The 26559-nt window shown below is 40.2% G+C and overlaps 3 protein-coding genes across 4 annotated transcripts in view; 2 read left to right on the top strand and 1 right to left on the bottom strand.

The window, feature by feature from the left end:
- The first annotated feature begins 159 nt into the window (after positions 1-159).
- si:dkey-221l4.11 (claudin-23) lies at positions 160-5547 on the top strand. Its single transcript, XM_026339993.1, has 3 exons — positions 160-416; positions 2269-2347; positions 2563-5547. Exon 3 carries the CDS (start codon positions 2748-2750, stop codon positions 3498-3500), a length of 753 nt encoding a protein of 250 aa, XP_026195778.1. The 5' UTR covers positions 160-416; positions 2269-2347; positions 2563-2747; the 3' UTR covers positions 3501-5547.
- On the bottom strand, positions 4364-26143 carry cnksr1 (connector enhancer of kinase suppressor of Ras 1). 2 transcript variants are annotated; one of them, XM_026339987.1, is made up of 21 exons: positions 26008-26143; positions 24958-25115; positions 22457-22659; positions 21943-22027; positions 16219-16260; positions 15997-16116; positions 13809-13868; positions 12241-12309; positions 11973-12101; positions 11192-11301; positions 10015-10133; positions 8819-9027; positions 8701-8734; positions 8419-8594; positions 8100-8173; positions 7700-7771; positions 7249-7319; positions 6816-6883; positions 6640-6730; positions 6152-6333; positions 4364-5922 (listed from the first exon to the last, which is right to left on the bottom strand). In XM_026339987.1, exons 1-21 carry the CDS (start codon positions 26057-26059, stop codon positions 5482-5484), a joined length of 2565 nt encoding a protein of 854 aa, XP_026195772.1. In that variant the 5' UTR covers positions 26060-26143; the 3' UTR covers positions 4364-5481. The 2 variants fall into 2 exon arrangements, with proteins under 2 accessions (XP_026195772.1, XP_026195773.1); XM_026339988.1 differs by having other exon boundaries at positions 11192-11298.
- rps6ka1 (ribosomal protein S6 kinase a, polypeptide 1) overlaps positions 26025-26559 on the top strand; it is a 42147-nt gene continuing 41612 nt past the window's right edge. The window contains exon 1 of the mRNA XM_026339989.1: positions 26025-26201. Within this exon, the coding sequence (XP_026195774.1) occupies positions 26058-26201 (144 nt within the window). The 5' untranslated portion in view covers positions 26025-26057. The remainder of the gene's footprint in view (positions 26202-26559) is intronic.

Below are 26559 nucleotides of genomic sequence, written 5' to 3'. Positions count from 1 at the left end.
CTGTGTGCTCCCAAACCACACACGTTTTGAAGAGTTGGTGTACACAGAAACGCGCTCTGCTTTTCCCTATTTGGAGACGCTGACAAGGAAAATCAGGAGACACTGTGTCCTAGGTATAACCCAGACACCCTTAGTCAGAAAGAGAGAGGCGCACACACAGACAGGCAAGAAAGCAGACGGACTTAGAGGCAGCAGAAAAAGAAACAGACACAAGGACAAACACAGATATGAAGACAGAGAAAATGAGGGCGCACACACAGGTGGGCAGACCAATGAAGCAAAGATAGATGAGAAGGAGGACAGAGCTGGAATAATGAAGAGGTGGCTGCACCATCTGCTGCCAGAGACACTAACACAGGAGCAGCAAGGAGGCAGCCGGCGATCCGCAGTGAGATACGCACAACCCCTCCTGAGTGGTAGGTGACTGGGATTTCATATGTGGCTGTGCGTGTGCGTGTGCGTGCGAGTGTTTGCGTTCGCTGGAGACGGGCTATTAATAACCTACAGTGTGTTCTTCATTTCTAATTCATGAAAGCCGCTTTCTGTGTTGCGCCAATCTGCAGATGCATCGAAATAAATCAGACGCGGAAAGTCCCCGCGTTCAAATCGTCACGGACAGACAGCAATAAAAGGGCTTTGCTGGTACCTGCTATTATATAACCTGTCTTTGCAAAAGCTTTATACTAAAAAACTATATTTTAGAAACTTGATTGAAAACCAAAAAGCATAATGACCAGATTACCATAACAACAATAACAAGTGGTGCACTTGCACCAAAACGCCTTCACCTTTCGCTGAGGTGAGACTTAATGATGCAGCATTGACTTCTGAGGGCGATGGTGATGATCTGACAGGTGTGGCAGGTCTCCTGTTCTCCTGTCTGTCATCTCTCTTTCCCGTCAAAGAAGTCTGGCAGCAGAACAAGAAATACCATCATATTTACAACCCAGTCCACAATGTTGGCAGATACAGTAATAGTATGCACAGGTGACACTTGAAGACAAGTATGTGTTTATGAGACCACATGCCACAAGTTATCCATCCCAACTGACTTGAATTGTCAGGGCATCGGAACGTGACTGGTCTATTCTACATATTGCTATATGCAAATTCTCAGTACTCAGGCGTTCCCATTAAATCAGGTCCGTCTTCTCAAGTGAAATGTCATCAGCTCTCCAGTGGCCCCTTTCAGAGAAAAGTACTATTAATCATGTCAAATATACCAAAATAAATGAAATAGGCTGAGCATCCTCTGCAATACTTTATGCTGCATTGCAAAACTGCAGTAGCACCATTCAAGCAGGTGCATTTCACCGTCACACACACACTGCCTCTTAGCTCTAATTGAAATTCCTGCTAGATCATTAATCAAACCGTGCCTATATCAGTTAATGATACTTTCTGTAGCCAGCTGCTACAAAGATTTTTAATTTTTTTTGTAGGATGCACATCATACTGAAGACTAGTTCAGTCATTACAACTCAGCAGTTTGTAAACCTTGTTGTCAGTGGGTAAAAGGTAACGAGCATAAAACTATTTAAGACATCCAGGCCTTGCATTGAATCCACTCATAGAAACTGCAGGAACAAGTCAAATTGCTTTGTCATTTTTAATTCTTTACAAGTAATAATAACTAAGTCTTTCAAATTAATCACAGGAAACTCAAAAACTGCATATTTAGCCTATATTTTATCATCACAAAAGCAAATTTGAGTGAAAAATAGATGTGCTACTGAAAATGTCCGAGTCGATGGAAAAGTGTAGAACAAACGAAACTAGTCTTTTCTTTTTCTCTGCCTGAGGACATTTCTCCTCCAAGCCGAGACGATGCAGCCGGACTCACTCTGCATTCAGACGCTGGCCCGACATAATTACTAACTGAACTGGATCCTTCCAAGGTCGTAGCTGGTCATCGGTCGTCAAGCTTTGAGAAAACAGCACGACACGTGCACACAAAGTACACACAGCCCAACTTAAGCATGCCAGTATTTGTGTACACACAAGGCAATGAGACCTTATACAGAGTGGAGGCAAACTAAATATTGTGATGAATAAAGCTACACACACACACACACACACACACGCCCTGTCACACTGAGACTTCCCAGATGATCGTATCCTAGCAACAGTGACAGGCATCGACCGTTCAGTCTTTTCCTGTCCACCGCTGGAGCAGTGAAGCCAGACCTTCTGTTTTCTCCAGCTGCTCGAGCGCTTGTTGTTTCTCACATCTCTATCTCTGTCTCCCTCTCTATTCCATCCCTTCAGACTGTCACACACATCTGGATCCTGTGGACTAAACCTTGCTCTTTTGCTGCTAATGTGAGAGGAGAGTTACGAGGAAAAGGTAATGGATGAACTCTTTATTAAGCTTTTGAGCTTTCAGTTGAATGAACTGACCTTCTTAGCTTTTGCTAATGCTAAGGGAATGTTTTAACGTTGAAGGTGTTTGTATTGTGGGCACAGTTAAATAGTAGTGTCTAAGGCATGACTGGATTTCTCTTTACTGTGAGAAACACATTTTATCCTCTTCATCTTCACCTTTGTGTTGTCTTTTCCTAGAATGGATCTGCTGTTTTCTAACAAATGATAATAACAAGCAGCGATCCAGTCTGGAGGAGACGCAGCCACTGGCATCTGTCTTTTGGATGTACCCACACTGGATAAACACTGATTTATTTTTACAGAAAACAAAATAGTTATATGTCTTCAGAGGTTTCCTAGACAATCGGGGAGGACCACTTACGATGCACACTCCAGCCTCCATGGTGATGGGGATTGTCTTTGCCCCTTTGGGATTGGTCCTTGTCTTCACTGCAGCCATCACCCCTCAGTGGAGGGAGGGACAAACCCGACTGGGCATGACAGGGCAGGGGTCCTTTCTTCGGTCTGGAATGAAAGGTCGAAAAATGGGGATCAGATCTGGCTCGGCGGAAGCTCTGCTCTTACTGCGCACTGACGGACTCTGGGAAAGCTGCCTGCAGGTGGAGCACTCAGAGCTGAAGCAGTGCTGGCCTGTAGCAGGTCCATATCAGAGAGACCCTCGGGTTCGCCTTGCACAAGGATTGGTCTTGACTTCCTTGTTCCTGGGCGGCACTGGTATTGTTCTGGCTTGTATTGGGGTGAGGTGCTGGACGGATCTACCTCTGAGAGGTGTGGCAGCTACAGGTGGACTCCTGGTGGTGATGGCTGGGATGCTGAGCCTAACTGCATTAGGCGTGTACACCCACAACCTGAGAAGACTGGGGATAGCAGATCCAAGCCAGGGCATTAGTAACCCCAGGTTCCCCCACCTCAGCCTGCGTCCGGCCGGCTCGCTCTACTTTGGGTGGCTGGGTGCATGTTTACAGGTGCTGGGAGGAAGCGCTCTGCTGTTCAGCTTCAAACGTCCGAGATGCTCAACCTGCCCGTCCTACCGAGACCTACCTGTGTGCCCTGCGTGCCGTTCGTGTCCAGATATCACCAAGTCTGACACAGATGTGTATGAAGTCAGCTGTTAGAGTGTGAAAAGGTTGCGTAAAAATGAATAAATGTGGACACCTAAAGTCACATCCACCTCATCAGCTAAAGAATCTGCCACATAACAAAATGAATGTGAACCACAGAACCTTTCCACTAGGGGGCCTTAGCCCCCTAAGGATGGTTGAAATACATCTGAAATACATCTTTTCTTTGTTATGTTTCAGTTCTACAGTGTTTTCATTTGGGTAGAACCGCCCCTTCTTGGACTCTAATGTCAAAGATGAATGTAATTGCCTCTTGACATAAACAGACAGATCATTGTGTGAAGTGTTTAATAGATTAATACATATTGAGATCAGTCATGAAATCATCATGACTGACAAGAGCTAAAGTTCCTGCTGCCTTTAACTGCAACATGTAATGAAACACGACTAACGTATGTCTTTGTGCTGCCTTTTTACATTGTAGCCATGCCTTTGTACTGTTAGCAAGAAACATGACATTTCTGGCTCCGAACAAAACTGTGAAATGTAAAATATTTGTGTTGAGTTACAGTAGGAGATTAGCAGTTTGTTATTCTATGACTTTAAATAGTTCAGAAGAGCTGGTTTTAGATTAAATAGATTATTGTCATCGGATTTCGTCTGTATTTTCTATTTAACACAAAATTGTGGTAAACAACTATGAAATATATAAATATTAAATATGCAGTCATTATACATTTTGGTGCATTCTGCTTTTGATTCATTTTTTAATTCAGTCACTGCAAGCAATGAAACCCTTGTTTCAGGTTATTATGAACACATTGCAAACAACCTGCCAATTTCCTGGTCTATTTTAAATCTTTGTATGATACCCTCACTGATGTCAGCAGTGAAAAACATGTCTGAGGAGGAGGGTGTTCAACAGGGTGTCGTTTATTCTTTGTAAATGATTTGTTGGTGTTAAATTGGCATATTGTGTTTGTACATGGTGGTGCATTCTGCATTGAATAAAACATTTGAACAGTATCTCACCATTACTGTTTTATATGAAATTATGGGAAGAAGCAGATTAAGGTAGATTTAAATGAAACAAAACCCTGTAAACAGATGTCAGGGATGAAACAAAGATTGGCATTGCTCTAGTGTGACAGCAATTTCAGATATCATTATTTACACTGCATGTGAACAGCTTTGTTACACCTAAACATACAAAAGCTTGGAGCGTTTGAGTATTGCACTATAATTCAAAATCCCCGACACATAGCTGAGGGGCAAAGATGGCCACAGCCCTCCTTCTGGAGCCTTCTGGATTGATTAGCAGAAAATGACCCACCAGAGATGGTGGCTCGAAGAAAGAGTGAATAATTCACTTCTCTTCTCCCCAAAGGAAACAACATCATTTAGCAGATGACAAATCTGGTGTGAACAGACATATCTAGTTGAGATTAAAGTTCAATATGTTGAATTTGGCTCAAACAGAGGACAGAAAATGTAGAAAGTAAGGGGAGTCTTGCATTATTTGCGGTGCTTAAAAAGGAGCAACAAGAGTACAGCAACTGTGTTTCTGAAGTATATTTTCTGTGCAAAATATTTAAAATGTTTACCTTTATTAAGGTAATGTCAATAAACAAATACATACAGTATTTATAGTAACACTGCATTTACATATAAAATTACAAGAGGTATAACTTATATTACAAATTATTTTTCTAATCTTAACAAAAAAATCGAATTGATATTTTCATCATAAGCAGAACAAGCTTAGCTTTATAATCCTATAAATAAAAACTGAACTCAGACTGACACTTGGTAAAATTGTTCTTCTCCTCTGTTGTAAACTCAGATTTGTTGTGAACAAGTATAAGTCTAAATTTGGTTCCTATAGAAAAAGAAAGACAACAAATTCCACTGACACATACTTGATTCATTTAGAGGCAGGTTTAACCTCGCTCACACTGCGCACACGTCTTCAGTTTGTCAGGATTTTTAGTAAACAGAGCAACTTTGCGTTGGTATGGTTGCTCCCGGTGTTCTCTTAAATGTAGAAGTAGTTGTCAACAGAGGTTCCACTCTCTGCCATCTCACTCAGCTGTTTGTTTATGGAGTCCTGCAGAGATCCCAGAGACAGTTCTAACACTGGACTGGAGCCTGGACTTGGAGAACCCGGTGGGACATCCACGAAGACATCAGAGAGCTCTGCATCCACTAACTGCTCACCATCGCTGAGGCTCAGTCTGTATGCACCTTCAGTCTCTGTGTTGGCTGTTTCCATAGCAGCGGTTTCCAAGGCAACCTCCTCAGTAGACGTGCCCTGCACCGCTGCTTTGTCCCCTGCTTTGGAGGTCTTGAGTGCATATAGTTTCTCAATATCTGCTAAAAGTTCCTCATTTTGCTCCTTCCACTGACGATACTTTGAGGCTGTCAGATCAGACTCCTCCAGGACCTTGTTGATCTGCTGCAGCTCTGCTTCTTTTGCCTGTCGAACAAAATGAGGCATCAGTGACCACGCAGACATACTTAAACATGAATTTTGCTTTTGACTGAATGAGAAAAACAACCTTTTTTTCCTTCAAATGAAAAATGTTCCACAGAGGTGTGCATTTACATCATTTCTTTATTACCCAGAGATCAGGAAACTGATTACAAAACTGATAACATTGATGTTCTGTTTATCATTGGTAACCTGAGCCTTCTTTTCTGCTCACCTTAAGAGTGCTCTGCAAGGCCCGCAGTGCGTGAGCCTTTTCATTGATGACAGGATTCTTGTTGCGTCGTATAAATGATTTCCTGAATTGGTCATGTGTAAGTGGCTGCTCGTGGCCAGTTAGGGAAACTCCTCCTTCTTTTATGTTGTTTAACATCATGCTCATCTCATCTACAGGGCCAGCTTTTCACAAGAACAGGAAGAAAAATAACAGACATGAAAGAGACAGGAGGAAAAATACAGAATTAAAAACGCAACAGGGCAGCGGCGTTTAATGAACAACGTCACGCATGAAGCTGTTAAAAAGTGTCCATTTGTTGACAGTTGCTTGGGAAAATATCCAGAGGGTAAAGTCAAGAAAACAACATGTCATGGTGAAAATGACAAACACTTAGTCTTCACAGATCATAAAGATTATTCACTCAAATGGAAAATTAGCAGCAGCAGAGGAGAGAGACAAAAGTTGAGTAGCAGCCAAACACATTATACCTGTTCCTTTGCTGCCCCCTGTTGGAAGAATCGGCGATGGCCCTTTGGTCATTTTCCCTTTGGGGCGAGGCAGAGTGTTGGACTGCACTTTCTGAAGCACATCATAAAACACCTAGTAAATAGAGAGATACTCCCGGTGTCACGTGTGTGCATTTGTCATTGTGCAAAGCTCTAACCTTGTCCTTGTTTGTTCTGCGTGGTGAAGGTGATCTCTCGCCCTCTGATTCAGTCTCACTGTAACACTCTGTTCACAAATTAACACAGCGGTTTAATTAATGACATTAATTCAGTTTGGTAACAATACGACTGTGAGTTCAACTTTCTACATTCATTCAACCTTCAAAATGTGGACAGGTTAAAATCATGGACCAAAATGCAGGTAACCATAGCAACAGTTGTTCGGCTTCATCCTATGTTATCCTCGAACTGTCATCAATAAATAATCAATATTTATTGATTTTTCATCCACTACAATTGAGGATTTATTTATAAAAACAGTTGTTCATACAACATTTTTGACCAAAAAATCAATTAAAGCGGTATGTTCAGATGCTAAATGATGCCAAGGATATCTGTGGATTTCACTATAGAAGTTCAATATTAGCTTACCTTCTTCACTAGCTGGGCCTTTGTGTAACTTCTTGTGCTTCTGAATGGCTGTAATGAGACAGTTGATCCATCTGGAAAATAAAATAACAAGCTCAAGTTAATACAATTTCTGAAACTCAGGCTACAATACATTTAAGCATCGGCATAAATGATCATTACTCAAAACAGCACAAACACAAAAGGTCCCCTGTAGGGGGCAGTTTATACCAACAGATACATTTAACAAATCACTAATGATGACAGGGACCCATGACAGGGACCCAATCTGGATGCTTTTATTACAGTAGTTAGTCTTCACAGTCATTATACATTACTTCTTTTAAAACAGGTCATTTATATAACAAATGTAGTGCTGGCTTCACTTGGATAACCAGACCACCCTCTGTTTTGAATCTGGAAATAGAAAAGAACAGACGGAAAAAGGTTTGAGGTTCCATTTCCTCCAACTCACTTGCTCATGTCAGTGACATTTTCGGCAGCAAAGAAGAAGTTCTGAAATCGCTGGTGGAACATTTTAAACACGCTGGTGGGGAGAGAACAGAGAGCATGAAGTGAACCTCATCACAGACAAATTAAAACCCATCAATCATGGCGCCATAAATACACAAACAGCGAGAAAAGTTTCATGCCCTTTCTCATTTACCAGCTGCGATAAGATTCATTGACTCCGTTTAAATATGGAGAATATCACGCACAAAGCCTAAACAGAGCTTGCACTGAGGGCAGGGACAACAACACAACACATTGTTTCAAACTGTCCAGTTACGTCTAAAAGACATTTCAACACTGGATCATAATACCTACCAACAAACAAAGACTCACATATTCCTAGATCAAATGTTCATCCTTACTTTTTTCTCTTGTGCTCTCCAGCGCTCTCTATGGTGTAGCTGGCTATATTCACCAGACCCTCTGCCTTTTCAGCCTGTACAGACACATACATAAACAATAACAATGCAGTTTACAAATTGTGAAATATTATCCTTATTTGTCTCTGAATGACATTCCCTAAGAAGCCTCCACATCTATAAATACTTCTAATACTCTATTTAAGCATGTACTTATTCTGAACACAGTAAAATACTAGAACAATAGTACTGTTTTTATGCTGGATGATTAAAGGACAGGACGCCGGTGCCGTGGCTCTGAAGCCCTACAGTATGTGCCCACCTGTTGGGTGGTGTACCAATATAGCGACGGCCCCTTGAGGATGAACCAGAAACGCTGCCACTTCTGGGTGATGAAGACGCTGCTCTCCTTTCTCTTCTTCCACAGCCAGCCGTCACAGTCAGGACTGCCCAGCTCACGGCAGGACACGCGGCGCCGACTCAGAGCTGTCGACATTCCTGTTAACAAATTACAACCAGGGATCATCATTTGCCAGGCTATGATTATGCCTGTTTTCTTTTCTTTCTAGCTAGTATTTTATTTTTTAAGTAACCATTGCACTACCTTTTGTGGAGCTCTTCTTAGTGTCCTTATTTCCCTAAAAAGATTTGACAGAGTTCAGTCAGTGTTTAATTCTAGTTTAGTACATTTCTGGTGGTCAGCTTCATTCACTTCATCTCACCGTGTGTCCCACCATTTCAGGGCAGGAGTTGATGCTCGCTGTTTCGTGGTTGCCTCCCTGTGGAGAAAGGCTTCTGAAAGATCCTGATCTCAGGGGTGAAGGACTTCTGAAAGACCCTAATCGCAGGGGTGAAAGACTTCTGAGTGAAGATGACTGCTCTCTTTTAAGTTTTGGTGAGAGCCTTAAAGTTTCCAAACCCTCGAAATCTCCTGAGAAAATGTAGAATCGACAGTTACTATAAATCTTCGCAAATCTTCATTTACTATATCATTATATAACACACTATGGCCGACCAAACAGACATTGTGCCCTTTGCACTTTGTGCTCTGCTTAAGCACTACTGCTCACTGTGTTCATGGTACAAATGATTATAAACCCAATAAGCTAACAATGTCTTTGTCCCAGTTCTGCCCTGAGTCCTGTTTTGGTCTTATGTTCACTCCTCTCCTCGGCCTTCAGGTGTTCAGACCCCCAGTGTTTCCCCGCCCTCTGTTCTCTGACACACACTCTCTCGCAGCAGTAATTAGAGCACTAGCATATACACCACTGAGTTTCACTCCCTCGTTTCTAACTTGTTGTGCTTGATGCCTTCAGTCGCTTCCCCCGTTAAACTGCCTCTCTGTATTATGGACTATGCTGCCCGACCCTTCTGGCTTGTGATATTTTTACCTAGTGCCTCTAGCTTTTTTTTTGCTTTTTTAGTTCTGTTGTGTAGTTTTTCTTATTTTTTACCTTGTGGTTTTTGTTTTTCTGAATTTAGAGCCGACCTGTTTAGTTCATAAAAATAAAATGTTTTGTTTGTGCTTTGATCCTCTCTGCCTCCTAGTTCAGTCTGAATTTGGGTCCCAACTTGTTATATTTTGTCATTTCCTAGTTTTTACACTTTGAAATGCTTTTAATGACACAAAACCAACAGTTATTTTGATGAATAAAAGTGATTAGAGAAGAGAACGAGACACACAATTTGAGGCTAAACAGTAAAAAAAATCCTTTGTACAGGCTGTAGGAAGATAATTAAAACATGCATCAATCACAGCCTCCACTGCAGGGACATGCAGAGAGTCCTCAGAGGCAGGGGATCAAACATAACGAAGGGGTTTCTATTAGAACTGAGCCGTTGGATGTAGGGTTAATGTTACAGTGGTAATGAAATGAACTTTGTTTTCTTTAGTGAAAAGTTTTATTTGATTTCTTACTTGTCGCTGATAGTGGTGACAACCTCCCCTGTTGTTTTTTTTCCAGAGCATCAGTGGACAACCCTGATTCTTCCTGTTCTATATGCTGCTGATGTATCTCTGGCCCTTGAACGGCTTTCCTGTAATGGAAGAAAATGGACAACAGCAATTAAAACATCAAAACAACTCACTGATGGTGCACCAGGGTTCTTCTGAAAAGGCTATGATTTCTGCAATGTGAGTGACAATCATCAAATCATGAATCAACAAAAAAAAAATCATGCAATTAACAGACAAAGAAGCAAAAGTCAGTAAAATACAGAGTATACACAAGTTTTATTGCTTTTTAAAGAATGAAATATGACTAAAGTCCAAATGTTTTTCTTGGTCACACTGTTTCTATTTGCCTCTCCATCTCTGTTCTTCTACCCGTCTCCCATTTTTCTTCTCCTTATTTGTGTTTGTTTCTTCATTTCTACACAACACCTTCACCATCACCTCGTCATCTTCTTCTCATCTTTTTCCTTTCTCTTATTTCCAGTAAGCAGTGGGTTGTGGGAGTTCACGATGGAATTTATGGCATTCACTTTGTGACCTCACTGCAAACATACCGGGCCCTGGCAGATTAACAAGGTCAAAAGGGTTCATGGGAGGTTCAGCTCTATTGAGTAAATCTCTAGTAATTTAGTGAACCAAACTTCCCACTTCCCAGCTGTTGAACAGAGTTGCCGTTTAGGATCTCTCGCTTTTAATTTTTAAAACCTACAATATTTAAAATTAATATTCTCACGTAAAGGCCAATTCATACTTTGTGCACCAAAAGCACATTAGTCACATTTTGTGTGTGTGCAGTACTTGCATGTACGCAATTATTAGCCTCCTACTTGAGGACAGACACACCAAGCTGACATTAGACTACACCTCTTCATATAAAGCAGGTCCACCACCCACTATGACCTAAATGATAGTGATTCATTGCTGAATGATAATGATTCAACAAAAACGGAGGAATTATAACCTTGTCAAATTAGAATTCATTGCAGACTGAAATGAATGTAACCCTCTGTACCTATATATACTGTATATATACAAACAAAATTAAAACCTAATGCAATCATAATATTAGCCACACTTAATCTACCCAGAACTATTAAAGGAACAGCTAACTATCAAAGGTAAAGCTGATTTATGCTCTCACCTAAAAGACAGGGACCTAACAGAAGCTGCTACTCTTTCAAGTATCGAGTGCCTCGGATTCTCCTCCTCGTACTTGTCTTCTTCCGCCTCTTCTTTCTCCTCTCCCTCCTTCTGAAATGAAATCCAAAGAAGAAGCATGTGAGTGTACAAGCTAAACTGTGTGTGTGTGTGTGTTTAGAGTGTACATCGACACACTCTAAGTCCTTGGAGATGTGTTAATAAGGTAAACACACACGCCTTCAGTGACTCTCTTGACAAAGCAGAGCATCATTTGAGGGTAAAAAAGGTACTGATACAGACAGCGGAGGTACACATCTCCAGTGTGTGTTCTTTCACTTCCCACTACCAGCTACAGTCGATGGTAATGGTTACAAGTGGGTGTGAAATGCAGTGTGTGGATGTGCGCTCTCAGATGCAGTAGATAATTCAGAGACAACAACAGTCTGCATAGGGACTACCGAGCGCATTTGTTTATGGAAACGGATCCCAAGTGATACTAAAAGGAAACTGAAGCGGAGAAACTCGTGCAGGAGAAGGTTACTCAAGGAAGATTTTATTCTTTACATACTATCCCACACTGGCATTTGCTAGTAGATTGTTAAAATTGTGTGTGTGCAATAATAAAACAGTTCACTCGGGGGTTTTCTTTTAATTAGACAAGATTAGACAAGCTCTAAATCAGGTTTTCTAGCCAACAAACCTGTGAGGCAATGTGCCAGCAAAAGGTAACAAAAAATACCACTCGTAAAAGTGAGAAGATAAAGACTTTAGTAATCCCTGACCTGCGTGGTGGACAGCCGTTTGACTGAGTCTCTGTGTTGCACTGACCCAGGAGTCCTCTTCAGGACCAGAGTCACTCCACTGGGATTCTCCCGCAGTTTTTTCACTAGATTTGCTCTGCTCCAGCCCACCTGATGCACCAACACAAATCATTATTCCAGCATGAAGGTAACAGAGCTGAAATGATTCACTGTTTATACAGACTTTACACCTGACAGTAAATAGTAGAAGCAGTCCAAATTACATACACATGTAAACTGTATCACTCACCACTACTTGGTCATTGACTTGAATTACTTCATCACCAGCCAAGATCTTCACATCGACATCATTAGAAGGCTGCAAAATGAGAGACAAACAACACAAATATGAACAACTAACAAACAGAAACACATCTGACAAAAAAAGGCGAGAGAAAAGCAGTGATATGCAAATATATTCTAATTTTGATTTGTTGAACCACATTTATGCAACATTAACATTAACATTCAATCTTTTCAACATCGATCTAGTCAATACATAAATATTAAAAGAAATAAGAACAGTTGTAGATGGTAATCTACTTAAATACACCAATGTCATGCTCAAAATGATATTATTATTGGACAGAAACTATTTGTGTGTGAGGCAGCACAACGATCCTAAACACTGGCATGTACTGTGTGTATTTGGTAGTAGTAAATCACAGTGATGTAACTGCAGTAGCAGGGGAGCCTAGAGTACTTTGTTGTTGACATCATGGAAACATAACATCTCCATCTATCCATCCCACAGGAGAGCTATCCTCACACTCATTTCACAAGCTCTCCTTAATCTGGCTGATAAACTCTCCTCCATCCTTCCACTGCTCCCTTGTTTATTTTACGAGCCTCTGATCTCCCTGGTCTTTGGCTTTCCCAGAAATACATCTGTTCTCCATCCATGAGATGACATTATTTTTCTCAGAAAAGTATTTCTAAAGTCAAATCCATTTATATGCAAACAAAACAAGCACACAACGGTAAATCAGCATTTTTACTATAGCTAATAAACACTATGCGGTAGATAACTGTGCTTCAGTACATAGTCAGTTACTATGGGTATGTTCAACAGAAATAAAGCATGACAGTTGACAACTAATGCACATGCGTAGATGTTTATGATATGAGCACATAATGTGTCATGTACTGATTGTTTTCATGTGCTCTGCAGCATTTGGGACGAGCTGCCTTAATTAGATATTTATAATACAGACCTTTTGCAGCACAAGGACTCAGATCAGTTTCGATTTCAAAGCGGTGGAGCAAAGAAATATAAGCCTACAGCTAAAAATAATCAGTCACACGGCAAATACTTACAAGGGGATTTCTCCCCAGTACCAAGCTTGTGTTTTCATAATAAACGAATCTGAATTAAAATTTCATACTTTAAATGTGCAGAATTGGAGTCACACACATCACTGTGTAGTGATTATCATGAAAAAAAAATTACTGTCAGAAACCTATATGTGAGCTGATGATGATTTTTGCTTTACATTACTAAAAACACACTTCCATTTTCTGTTGTATGTGATTAAGTCCCAGGGAGAAATGTAAACAAGTGTAAACGTGTTATCTCCAGCAGAAATAAGTGACAGACCAGACCCACAGGCTCACAGCTTGTGACAGTATGTGTAACACTGCACTCTGACACTTTCGACACCCGACTGGTTAAAGAATGATTTTTGCATTTGACAGGTGAGTTTCGAAGGAGGAGAGGTCTTAGTGAAGCTTGGCTCGGAGCAGTGAGCTACGAGTGATGATTAACCATTTGTGGTTTGTGAGTCAGCAGTAACAGAAGTAAATGGGAAAGAGTCTGACCTCAGCAGCAGTGCCAGTCACATAGTGGTTACTGGAGCCACTGGATGTTATCTCAATCCCCTGAAATAAAAAAGAAACAAAAACTTGTTGTTTACATTTTATTCTTATGAACCTGTGTGTGCTAGAAACTCATGATTGTTTCTGTTGCTAAGTCAAAATGAGTCATCAGAATGGAAATATAAAGATTCATGTATCTCTAGATGTGACGGCCTCTGATTACCCGTCAGCCTGCCATGATTAATTCTTTTAAGTAATGGACATGAGGACAGCCAACTAATCACGTCCTAAAAAATCTGGATCACATAATCAATATAACTGACGTGACAACAGAAACATAAATGAGCAAGAAGAACTCCCAGCAAAATAACTTGAAAAATTTAGTAAAATACAGTTGTAAATATTAAACATATTATACTGACATTATTACATGTTACTGTATTATAAACCATTATTTTACTTTGTCGAATCAAGGATTAAGGTATTACCATGGCAATAATATAGTTTAACACCGTAATATTTAAACATTTAACTGTATCTTTCTCCAAACATAGGTCTTTTATGCTTCTGTGAAGGCATAAAAATCATGACTCGCTGCACTTTAAGCTAAGACATTTGCCAGCAATGCATACAAGCTAATAGACTGAGTCACTCTTTTGTTAGTCATGGTCTAGCACTGTATGTATAAATCACTGTGGACCACATCCTAATTATCACCAATTATAAGAATAAGATTATCTTAAACTCCATATTCTCTTTTATGACTGTAATGACTAAATTTGAGGAAGTGACATTCATTCATTTACATTTACCTAATCTATTGAGCACGTGTACATCATGTTTTATACATTCAGTGTACATACAGTACATGATCATTCTTACTGCCTCTCACTTCCCTCTCTGTCTGTAGTTTCCGTTCCTCTCAATGGTTTTGGAAAGCAGACATCTTTATTAGTGATGCTCTTAATTTTATCTCTGTTCACTGAGGATAATCGGGCTTTGTTGCTAACTGTTGACAATGTTTATAAAAATAATCCCGTTCTAATGTTGATTACAACATTGTGAAGAATTAATCTCACAGTTTCACTAAAACCTACCTTTACACACATGATCCCACACATACTGTATACACACACAACTAGGCATTCAAAGACACAGATCAGACGAAGTGAATGCTTGTCTACAGCATCCTATGTAATGATATGGGGAAAAAACACATTTGTAGACGACGCACTGTACATGATTAGGTAGCGAGTGAGCACCACTGTATGGGAACATTACTTTCATTTTGTCTAACAGAAGAGATTTTTACTAATGGACCAAGTACACAAAGGGAAAGGAGAGTACTGGGTGATGTTAACACACATAAAAGGAAAATATGATCACTGCATACGGTGTACCAACTGAAAACTAAGTCATTAAGAGAGGAGAAAAGACAGGAACAGTAAGTTGTTTATGAACAACTACATTAGCGACAAGTGAGCTAAGACTAGCTGTGGGCACAGAGAAAACCTTGAGCTAGATGAAAGAAGTGGTGAGTGGAACCAAATGATGATGGAAACATCCAGGCAATGATGAAGGCAGAAAATGAATACTGAAGACGACAGAGAGTGAGAGAAAATAAGACCGAGAATAAGAGTTTGTTAATAAGAATAGAATAGGGAAAGCCATTTAAAATAATGGTACCAAGATAGTGTATTGTACAGACGATGAACAGATTTCTAAAAACTCATTCTGGCACAAATTCAATTTAAAATAATAACTTATTAAATATTATAGCTATTCATATTGTACACTGTATGCAAAAAAGTGAGACAGAAAATGTTGAATTCTTGCATATCTTAATAAAACCGCAACTAATTACTAATTTATATCAAATATATATATATAATAGTAATGTCATTTATTTAAATTTCCCAAAGCCTAAGAAAAATTCTGAGCTGAGACTAGAAATATTTGGGCTTCTGCTTGTAAAATGGCTTAATTATGCCATTAATACTACTATTTTGCACTAATGCTCTGTTTAAAATTCAAATTAACATTTTATGCAATTTTACTATTACAACAGTGTAAAAAGATAATTTAATAATATATATAATTATCACCTGCTCAGACATTTTCTAAATTTAAAAATAGCTAAATATCAGCATAATCAGTAGAAAAATGAGAAAAAGCAAGACGATGCGTTTACCAGTTGATCACCAGGTGACACAGGGACTAGGTCTACGCTCTCCAGCTGAGCAGTGTGGGCAAGGAGCGCCTCAGAACCGCAGTTCAGGATCTCATCACATACTTCCACCAACTGACGGCACTAGTGATGGAAACACAATTTGAGCAGATTTAAACAACAGAATGAAGCAACAGGAATTACACATAAAGAGACAAAAAACACATAAACAATATGCAGACTTACTATGGAGATTATGTCCTTTTCCTTTTCATGAACATTGGTATCCTGTTGGATGAGTAAAACAATATCACTTGAGTTCCATCTATCAGTCTAAGCAGAAAACCAAAATGAAACCACAGCACCATGCAATATGTAATGCAAATATTGATTTTTGGAAATGGGACAATCTGACACAAAACTCGTGACCTATTTACTCCTCACAGCACGAGTCAGGAAGTGAGTCAAGCACCCAGAGGGAAGAGGGGCATTATTCCCTGTAGTGGACTTTTACTGACTCCAATAAAAACAAAGCTCTTGTAGAAATATATATATATATATATAATATAAAACAATATAAATACTGTACATAAGCAATACAGAAAGAGAGGGGGACACCTGTAATGCTGGGTAATATCAACCTAATCCATGCTAATCCCTACCAGCAGACACATACTCGTACAGTACTGTATGTGAATACCAGTGCACCTCCACCACCCACAAAAACATACAGGTCAGTGTCACAGTTTCTAGTTTCTGGGAGGAGAGCATTAATTGTTCCTATAGGCATCGCTATGAGGCAACTGAGGTGTCCTAGGAGCCCGAGTGAAGAGTGGGAGGCTTTCAATGAAAGAGGATGATGAGAGGTTAAAAGCGACTAGATGTAGATGTTTACACAGCAATGAATATTTATCGAATAGATTAATGCTACATACCATTGGTGCCTATAAGCTAATTTGCAATGCCTGCAACGTGATGAGTTACATAAAGGATTGCAGGGAAAACTAATCCCTGTGAAATGTAACAAGGGATCAACAGTGAACACAGTTGGATTTCTGGGCTAATTAAAGGCTGTGACACAAGTGTGCAGGGAGGGGTATGACTGGGAGAGGTTTCTGTTATGATTGCACTTGTCTGCTTGTTTTTTTTTTTTTTTTTTTTTTTTGCTATTTTCATTCATTCAGTATTTGTTTGAATATGGATACCTTAGCTGTAACATAGCCTACTGTTTAAAACCAAAACAAACCAGGCCATTATCTTGACTTAATATTTTTGACTTAGATGAAGATCAGATCATCTTTTTGACCCTTAATGCAGAAAACAACAAATTTTCCAAGGTTCACATACTTTTTATTGCCACTGTAACTAAGCCACATCCATGTTGTAAGTGGAAGGCAGCTGAAGAACAGAGGTTTCTACATGATAAACCTCCAACCACACGCTTAGCTGCATGTAACACCTCTTTCTTCCCAAGATCTCACCATTGTTTTTGATGTACAAGTAAAAATACATCAATATCCACACCACTGCTTTTTGTTGTATTTAGTTGAGTCATAGCTGAGGTTTCCTCCCAAACACCACAACCTGTCAATTTCTTTTTAACTATAAGAACAGGAAATGACTCTACGTAATGTGGGCGAGATGGGCGACAGGTACACTTCTGCACTGAAACCGAGTCACGAGAGTATGGTGCATAAGCACAGAGCACAAGCCAAATGTCACCACTGGTTTCACACTGAGGATGACATCTAGACACAAAGGGATCACTTTGTGTGTTATTTGGATGTGTTATCTAACAAATATCAACAACTGCCAAACACACCTACAAAAATATTAAAAACATACAGTATATATAAAAAAATACAGTATATGGTGCGTTTGCAAAGGTCACAGTGTTTCAAACCTGGGACAAAGCTACTCGAGGGTCAGAAGAAGCGCTTTGGATGGACATATAGGCTGACTCAGAACATATCTTTATGTGATTCTATTTATTTACCATCTGTAAGATAATAACGATAATGCCTCTGTTTTTTTTTTTTTTTTACAAGAACCTCTCAGGTTTTGCAACACAAATATGCTACACCTAACATCAACCCACTTTCAGATCTCCGGCAACTAAAGCAAAAACAAAGGTCCAAGGTCACAGAACTAAAACATTTAGAGAAATGCAGCTCTGGCTTAGTAGTAGTAAACAACACCACTAAAACACAATGAATTACACTCACTGTAAATAAAAACATGTTCAGCATGGGCATGGGCACCTTGAGAACAGAAGTTCAATCCACAGGGCAACATTCAAAACTAAGGGTCCACTTCACTGAAACTACAGCAGTTACACATTAGCCACAATGCTTCAATGGGAATAAATGAACAAATTCACACAGGATGAACCTGAGAAAGTTGAAAATGATCCATATAGAAATAAAAAAGAAATCCTTCAGCTCTGTCACCATTTTGTTAAAGAATTACAGTAGTTTGCAGCATTGTAAAAAAACTATAATTCATTTCATTGCCTTCTTACGCATTGCTAAGTCAACGTGCAGCAAGACTTCACTTGATATGTTGAAACGTGTTGTTGTGGAGCACGCTGTACGGCTTGATCGCGCGCTAGCTTTACAACAGTGGCCTGTGCCTGAAAGCTGTTCCCTCTATAGTTGTCTAGGAAACAAAGACAAGCTATTACGTGGGTGTATCATTCTGTAAAAAAAACAGACAACAAGAATGTATGCAGCCATGTGTGGACACAAATGCAAAACAAAACTAAAACCAACACACAAAGATGCAATGGTACTCTATTATCTGCTTAGGCAAATACAGCCTGCTGATAAAACGCAGTTGAACAGATTTAGTTCTTTTTTCTTTATTGTTGTCTAACTCAATGGATGCAAAGTAACCGACAGTAATGTACACTATAGCCTTACAAATCAATACTTTATTAACCTCCTTGGGGAAATTCTTGTGGACAGGCAGCTGCTCTTAAGGCACCAGCCTAGTCAAGTGCTATCAAGTCTATGATAGCATCTGTGATTCACTTTGACTTTTGACTTGACTTGATCAGCAGATACTTTAAATTTGCCACCAGGTCACAGAGTTGCTATAAAAATACTGTGACATGTATCTATTTTAAATCTCTTTTATACTTTCTCTTCATTTTCTCATCCAAATATTACTATACTGTTTTCCTCTTTTGTCCTTGTCTATGCACCCCTTTCCCTTTTACCACTTTTCTTAGCTTCCATGCATGGACACAAAAATAATAAAGAGATGAACATGTTGATCATTGCTAATTAACCAATAGAGCAGTTCATTGTGTTTTGTTGTCCAATATTGTCATTTTCTTGCCAAATAAAAGCATTACATAACTGAAATGCCCCTGAAGCTGTCATAGATTTGGAAACTTGCACCAACTGAAGGTTAAACATTAAAGTCTCTTGTAGTTACGTTTTCACCCAGAGAAGGCACCTCTAAAATCACATACAGTACCTTAATATTATACCTCCCAGTTAATTTAGTCCTTATCCAAACTGATAGTTCCCACAGTCCCCTCTCTTTCTCTCTTGCTTGCTGCTCAGCTGGTTAAAAGCAGTAGACTGAGTGTGGGCTACTGCAAAACTCTGACTAGGCAACTTCAGTGTGGGATCCCAACAACACCAGCTGACTACTGACCTTGAGCGCCCTAAGGCTGCAAGAAGAAACAAAGACGCTTGAACATACAAAAACAGACAGGAAATTAGAGTCTTTTTTTTTTCAGTGTGAAGGACATAGTGTAGCTTCTGTGGAACTAGTGCTCCAGAAAAAGACGTCATGAGAACACGTCAACCGCCACGGGAGGGGCATGACAACTGCCTCAATTAGCTGGGAGATAACTTAAACAAGCAATAGAGGCTCTGGTGTGAAAGCTCTGCTAATGCCATGCTGCAAACTTGTGTGAATCAACTCATTCTCCGACAAAGTCTCCTCCTCTCTGTGTGCCTGCAGGCTGATAATGTTATGATGACAGTTTCTGCAGATAGATGAATCCTGGACAAACGTGCCTGAGGGCTTCATTTTCTCTTGTGTCTTAAACAGGTGTGACAAATTGTCAGCAGACCAAAACTGACCTTTCAATTAATCTGCCAAGGGGTTTTTAATTAATAAACTACACTTGCACCTGCAAGTACAGGTAATATGCAGGTTTTACAGATATAAATTCACCCTGTCCATTTCTACTGTTATTAAATTAACAGGGTTATTAATTAATTAATGGAATAAATTATTCTACAGTCATTTAAAACTTTAATCGTGTGTCCAACTGGTGTCATTTTATTGGCTAATGTCATTTTAACAAGTGAGCCCACAAAAAACTAAAACCCTTTACATGGCCCTGAATACACTGGACAAGATGCTCTCAGCATCTTTTTGGACAGTAACTGTTACCTTTAGGTGAGCAAAAAGTTCAAAAACAGGAATTGAGCAAACAATAGCTAGTCATGACCAAGCGATGATCAACCTCTGAGAGCGAGCTTTTAAAATAGTAATCACTCTCTCTGTGCTTTGCCTCCTGACGCTTAGAGCCAACAATGAATACCACAGGCCCAAATGTGATTCACTTTGCAGTGGCAAAAACATCCAACAATGTCAACAAGCTATATAACTCTCTAAAATCCATATTTCCTTTCTTACCCTCTGTGGCTTTACGTCCATAGGAACAATGCTGCTGTTACTGTACACCAACCTAGAGGCCACGGCTTTCATTTCTCATATGAAACTCCCGTAGGCTTCCGACTCTCTTTATATGACTCGTATAGCTTATATAATCTAATCTAAACATTTAAAAAAATAAAACTAAACAAACAAACAAACAAACAAACAAAAATACAATGAATAATTTTCTATGCAGACCAGAAAAAACATTTACTGTTTTGTGGAAGTGTAGGTTTGAGCCATTTTAAGCAGTGAAGCACAGAGCAAAAGCAGCAAAAGCAACATCACCTTGTGGAGAATGATCCAGTCAAAGAGGTGAGAGCTGTACCTGTCGTGCCGGGCAAGCGTCCAACGCCGACTATATATAAACTCCTCTAAATACTGAGCCTCCGGTTTCACCCACGGCTCCTGTGCACCTTGCTGTCTCTTCACCTCTCTCTAATGAGCTCTCATTCTCTTCCTGTTCTTTCTGGTCTTTTTTTTGTCTTCTTCCTCTTTTTACCCTTTGTCATACTCTTAATCTCTAATAACACTTTGGTGTTGTTTCTGGGCTAGTAGTCCTGCTCTGTCAGCCTGTTGATCTGCTGTACATATTGCAGCAAGCACTCCCACAGGAGTCAAAAGTCATTTACAGCCACGGTGCAATCCCTCTTTCAGTCTCCGCCCTCTTCTCGTGTCCTTCCTTCCCTCCCTCCCCTAGGCACTACAACATATCCAGGCCTGTCCTTTCTGCTACCTGCCTGGTGAAAACATTTCACTCACTCTACCTTCAGCCAGGTATAAATATTCCCTCAACAGAGACATTTCATAAAATTGCAATGGGGGTAAACACAAAATCCATAACTCCTCTTTGGCAACACTTTCAACCTAGACTTCTTCGAGGTACCGCAGATTTAAAATATGCCAGGAATGTAAAGATAAAGAATGCATCACCAAAACTGCAGTAAACTGAGGAACAGGGATTGTGTTTGTGCTTCTGTTTTATGTTGCAGTTTAAGGGTTGATTTAAAAAGAAATAGCTCATGGTACAACAGGTTGTAGTTCCTCTTCGGAAATTTAGTGTGCGTGACAGCACTACTAGAAACAAGGTTTACTCATGTGCGGTTCTGCTTCAGATAAACACCTAATGATTTTATGAGGTGTGCGCAGTAAAAGGCACAATCAAAAGGTTTTTATTGATTCAGAATAAAAACAACAGACGGACAGATTTGTGCACTTCAGTACAAGTGTAAATATAAGTCACAAAGGAATTTTACACACCTAATTATTAAAGTAATATGGACTAACCTTGTGCACAATTTCTCCAAGATCTCTGCAATAGTTGAATATGTGCTTGCTAGAGGTGTATCCACTGAGCTGGTGAAACTGATACCTGGATAGACAGTGATTATATTTCAAGTTTGGAAAGGAAATGAAAGGATTACTACACAAGAAGCACAAAGGTTTAATTTAACATTGGTATCTAAAGACACAATAACAAAGGCACGTTAAGAATCTTGGAAAGAGAAAATGAAAGCCACCAAACAGGAAAGGACACTTGTATGAAGGTAAGGTAAGGTATCCGCTTTCTTGACAAGAACCATGAAGTGAATCACACATTTGCCAAAACATTCCCAAATGCAGCCTACACCTCTACACAACTCTTAGTTGAACTCTTAGGCAACATTTTACAGCGACAGCAACAAAAACTATACTCATCACTGTGTTTATAAGGCACGCCACAGAATAAAAATAACAGCAGGATAAAATAGAATTTGAAGTGCTGTATACATAACAGTTAGATAACTCCCTCTTTACAAACCTGTTGAGCAGAGAGAAGAGTCCTTTGGCAGAGGTGATGAGCTCCACTACAACCTGCAGAACACCAACAGGAAGCTTGGTGGTGCTCCGTCCATCGTAGCTGTTGAGGCGCCAGCGGCTCTGGATACCCATCTGGAGGGTGTGGGCAACAGCACGCAGCTTTTCTGTCAGACCACGCAGGCTCTCTCCACCTATGCCATACGTCTGAAGAGTAGACACACAGCGAACATATAGTGGTAAGAAAAAGTATGTGTGAATTTCATTGTTTTCTGCATTAATGTGCCATAAAATGTGATCTGATCCTCAGTCATCATCATTCCACCATCACTATGAGGTTTTTATGGCTATTCTCTCTAAAAACATAAAAGACCAGAATTTATTTTGTGTTATTACTTTAGGCGCATTATATTTGTTAATACTCTTGACTGAATGAAGACCAGATCACATTTTATGACAAATTAATACAGAAAAACAAATTTCAAAACATTCATACATGTTTCTTAGACAAAATACAGTATTTTATGTAATTTATAGCCTTCTGATCTAGTCTAGAATCTATTTCTAGGGTTAATTTGGCTACACTGAGGTTCAGACATCAAACTTTGATGTCTACTATTACTAGCAGAAATGTCTTGCAGCTATTGTGTTTACATCACAGTTGTAAACACGGTTATTGCATCAATGTAGACAATACACATAAAGTCAGATCACAGCATGATATTGGTACTGTACAGTATGTGATACAGTGGAAATCTAACACACAAAACTTTTAAGATCCTTTAACAAGCAGACTTAATCATAACTAGTGTCTCTTTCATATGCCTGTCATGACAGAGTTGTGCACAGTATGAGACACGAGTCTCCACAGACAGAGAACAAGAAGCAGGTTATTGTAATGACTCACTCATCAGTGGTCAAGAGGTTCAGACTGGTCAGCCTTTGTTTGTACCCATCAACCAGCTGGAACAATCCTCTGTCAACAAGTGGCCATGAATTTTTCATGGCCTTTTCAACACTGCAGAGGTTAATTATGTAACTGTGTACTGGAATATGTTTGGTCTGTTCCATGTGAGTGTCTGATGGTTGTTTTTTATGAATGGGCACAGTGTTAGTACTTCACACAGCATCAAGACTGAGAGCGCGGAGAGGAAGCAAGGCAGACACATGCGTACGCACATACACACTGTAATCAAGGTTAAAAACAAAACTGTGATTCTGTGTGTGGGTTGTAATCTTGTCTTACGTTCAACAATTTTAGATACAGTAGGTACCCCTATATTAAGCTTTTGATATTGGGACACCATATTCAAACAATTTGCTCCAAGCCTCCAGCCTTTTGGCTAAAATGTTAATGTTGCAGTGGCCGTTTCAATCAGTACTGCAGTTAGTTCAATAATTCAACAACAAGCAGTTTAACCAGCCTGAGCTTTAGTCTGATGTTCGCAGGCTGTTATACCACCAGAGCTGGAACCTTGCCTGGTACTGTCCTGCTCAATTAGTCCTTCCAATGAAACAAAAGCCACTCTGGAAACCCACAAACACCCCCCCACACACACCAACGCGACTATTTAAGTGTCCTAAAACTCCCTCTCGAAATTGGACAGGGAGGGAAATTAATTAGGCAGTACAAGAAAATGGCATCGAGAATCAAAGAGAAGGCGGGAGTGTTTTTTAGTCCAGTGTGAACTTTCCTAGAAATTAGCATGTGAAGTGTTGAGCACAAGCTCTTGTATTCTAAATCCACTTGTGTTGCAGCGGAAGCATGACTTGTGGTTTGATGTCGGTTATAAAATAATAAAGTAACAATTTTACTAGGATATGCTTGACTAGGGGCAGTTTTGATATTAAAATGAAAGTGAACTCAAAATTGTGTTGTTACTAAAAGCTGAAAGTATTTCAGTGAAACGGGACCCGTATAGCAATAAGAGCGGTTTTCGTGTATTTTGGCTGGATTTATCCAAAAGCTGCTGGTTTCGCTGTGCAAACAAAAGCATGGCCTAAAACAATGTGATGGTTGAAAAAAGTAGATCTGCACCCCAGATTCAGACCACACAGAACTGCAAGACAAGTAGATGACTGTTCAGTAATTACTGAGCGTAAACACTAAGAAATGCTAAACCTAACTGAGTAGCTAAAATATGCCTTTCACAGCAGTATCTTTGATATATTATTTTAATAATGCACCCGAATCCCTCTGTGCAGCATGTCTTTGGCCTCTGCCTTCCACCATGCTTGTTGTGTCTGTATGCTCATGTGACTTGCACATGTTATGGTGTGTATGGAAACACGTCAGCATGCAGCTATATTGTCCCTAACTAATTCTAATCATGGGGAGGAAATATCACAATATATCATGGTCAAGACTATATGGTGCAGTCCAAGTAAATACCCAGATCACAGCTCTCTGAATACAAAACAAACACAAAACAAACAAGCTTGTTTACAGAAAACACCTGGTCGCATGTTGTACACGGACACACATGATTCAGCTTCCTCCCTCACCAGAGAGCAGAGCTTCTCCACAGCCTCCAGTATGAGCTCCTGGTGTCCAATCTTCTGGACTCCCAACTTTTCCAGGTCCTGAGAAGTCAACTGGAGCAGATCCAAACCTGACAAATGCCACTCGGAGACCGGGTATTGATGCAAGGGGGCATCCAGACCTGGACGCAGGACACAAATATTTCAACCACATGCAGGGCACAGGCATCAACAGAGAGCTCACGTGGTCAGGAGGACACATGCTTGTACAGGCAGGCGCATGCAGAGTGAGCATGGACGAACACAGGCAGAAGATCAGTGAGGCTTAATAGTATCCTGAATTAAGTATGTTGTATTTTATAGCTTGACTGTGTAAGTGTTTGAGATAATACATTAGTCATATAGTACTTCAAAATAAAAGCATGTTTCTTTGTTACATGTAAGAAGACTTTTAAAATATCTATACTACACTATAAATATACTCATTGTATAGTGTGAATACATTTTACTTAAAAGTGAAACTAGACTCGTCAAAATACAGTAAAAGAAGTCTACTCATTACTCAGAGAGGCCCCTTGAGTTACTACTGGAAATTACTGGATGTGTATTACTGACGTATATACAGTATGTAGGTGGTACTGCAATGCTGTACCTGGCCCAGGTGTACATAAACCTGTCCTGTAACATAGCTCACCTTTACTCTAAGCCCATATTTAAATATTCCCAACTACACATGAGAGCAGTAATCCGTGTACTTCCTACTATGCTGGGTAGTATTTTCTGTGTATGGCCTTGTGTCCTAATAGAAGACATTATCCAATCAGTCCCGTGAACGCAGCATGTCCCACAAATACACAGCTGTGGTGTTTGTGCTGAAACCACCTCACTTGTTGACAGTGATCAGAACAAGGCTGCCGTGACTTCTCCCTCGGCTCGGGCCACTTCCTCATTCCACCTCCACCTTTCACTTCCAAGAGGATTTGTGCGGCGCTTCTATTTCTGACTCTACCGTCCGAGCCAAAAGTACCTGTGAGGCGATCAAGTCTCAGGACAGAAGCGCGATATGTTCCTCACCTTGGAGCCACTCGCTGACTCGTCCCTCGCTCCACGACGTGATAGGCTCCATGCTCGGAGTCCTGCTGCAGTCGCTCTTTCAGTTTCCAGCCGTCCTGGCCGATTTCTACCTCTCCGGGCTGTTGGAAGAAGGAAAAGTTGATACTGATTTGGAGTCGGACGATGACGAATGGCACTCCTTCTTCCAGGTACAGGTAAGAGTCCCCCTGCTGTCAGCCAATAGTTCGGCACTGTCAGACTCGACCAGGAGCTCAGAGCCCTCCCTCCCACCCCCACCAACTCCTCCTTACCTGGAGGAATAGATACTAAGTGAAAGGTGCCTCAGCTTTCAGGCTTCATAACTTCCCTCATAGTTTTACCTACACGCGTTATTCGCAGGAAAAGGCGCACGGCCTGTGGTGAGCACACCACACCAGCAACATGTAGAGGAATTCAAGGCGTGGACACAGCAGCAGCTGGACCGTGTAATGTAATCCATTACACTGGCCATGTAAATATAATCAGGCCACTTTTGAGAATGTTGTCGGAGGTTGAGGGTTGCGTTAGGCGCAC

Source organism: Anabas testudineus, chromosome 22 (genome assembly GCF_900324465.2).
Source record: "Anabas testudineus chromosome 22, fAnaTes1.2, whole genome shotgun sequence".
Classification (NCBI taxonomy): Eukaryota; Metazoa; Chordata; class Actinopteri; order Anabantiformes; family Anabantidae; genus Anabas; species Anabas testudineus.
The sequence above is the reverse complement of the archived record's forward strand: the minus strand, read 5'-3'. Positions and strand labels throughout refer to the sequence as shown.

Excerpts from the sequence above, each read along its gene's own strand:
- si:dkey-221l4.11 (XM_026339993.1), top strand. The coding sequence starts at position 2,748 with ATGCACACTCCAGCCTCCATGGTGATGGGGATTGTCTTTGCCCCTTTG.
- cnksr1 (XM_026339987.1), bottom strand. The coding sequence starts at position 26,059 with ATGGAGCCTATCACGTCGTGGAGCGAGGGACGAGTCAGCGAGTGGCTC. Across the intron at positions 12,310-13,808 it reads TGACTGGCACTGCTGCTGAG|CCTTCTAATGATGTCGATGT; the intron begins GTCAGACTCTTT and ends CTCATTTTGCAG. Across the intron at positions 5,923-6,151 it reads CCTTGCAGAGCACTCTTAAG|GCAAAAGAAGCAGAGCTGCA; the intron begins GTGAGCAGAAAA and ends TTTGTTCGACAG.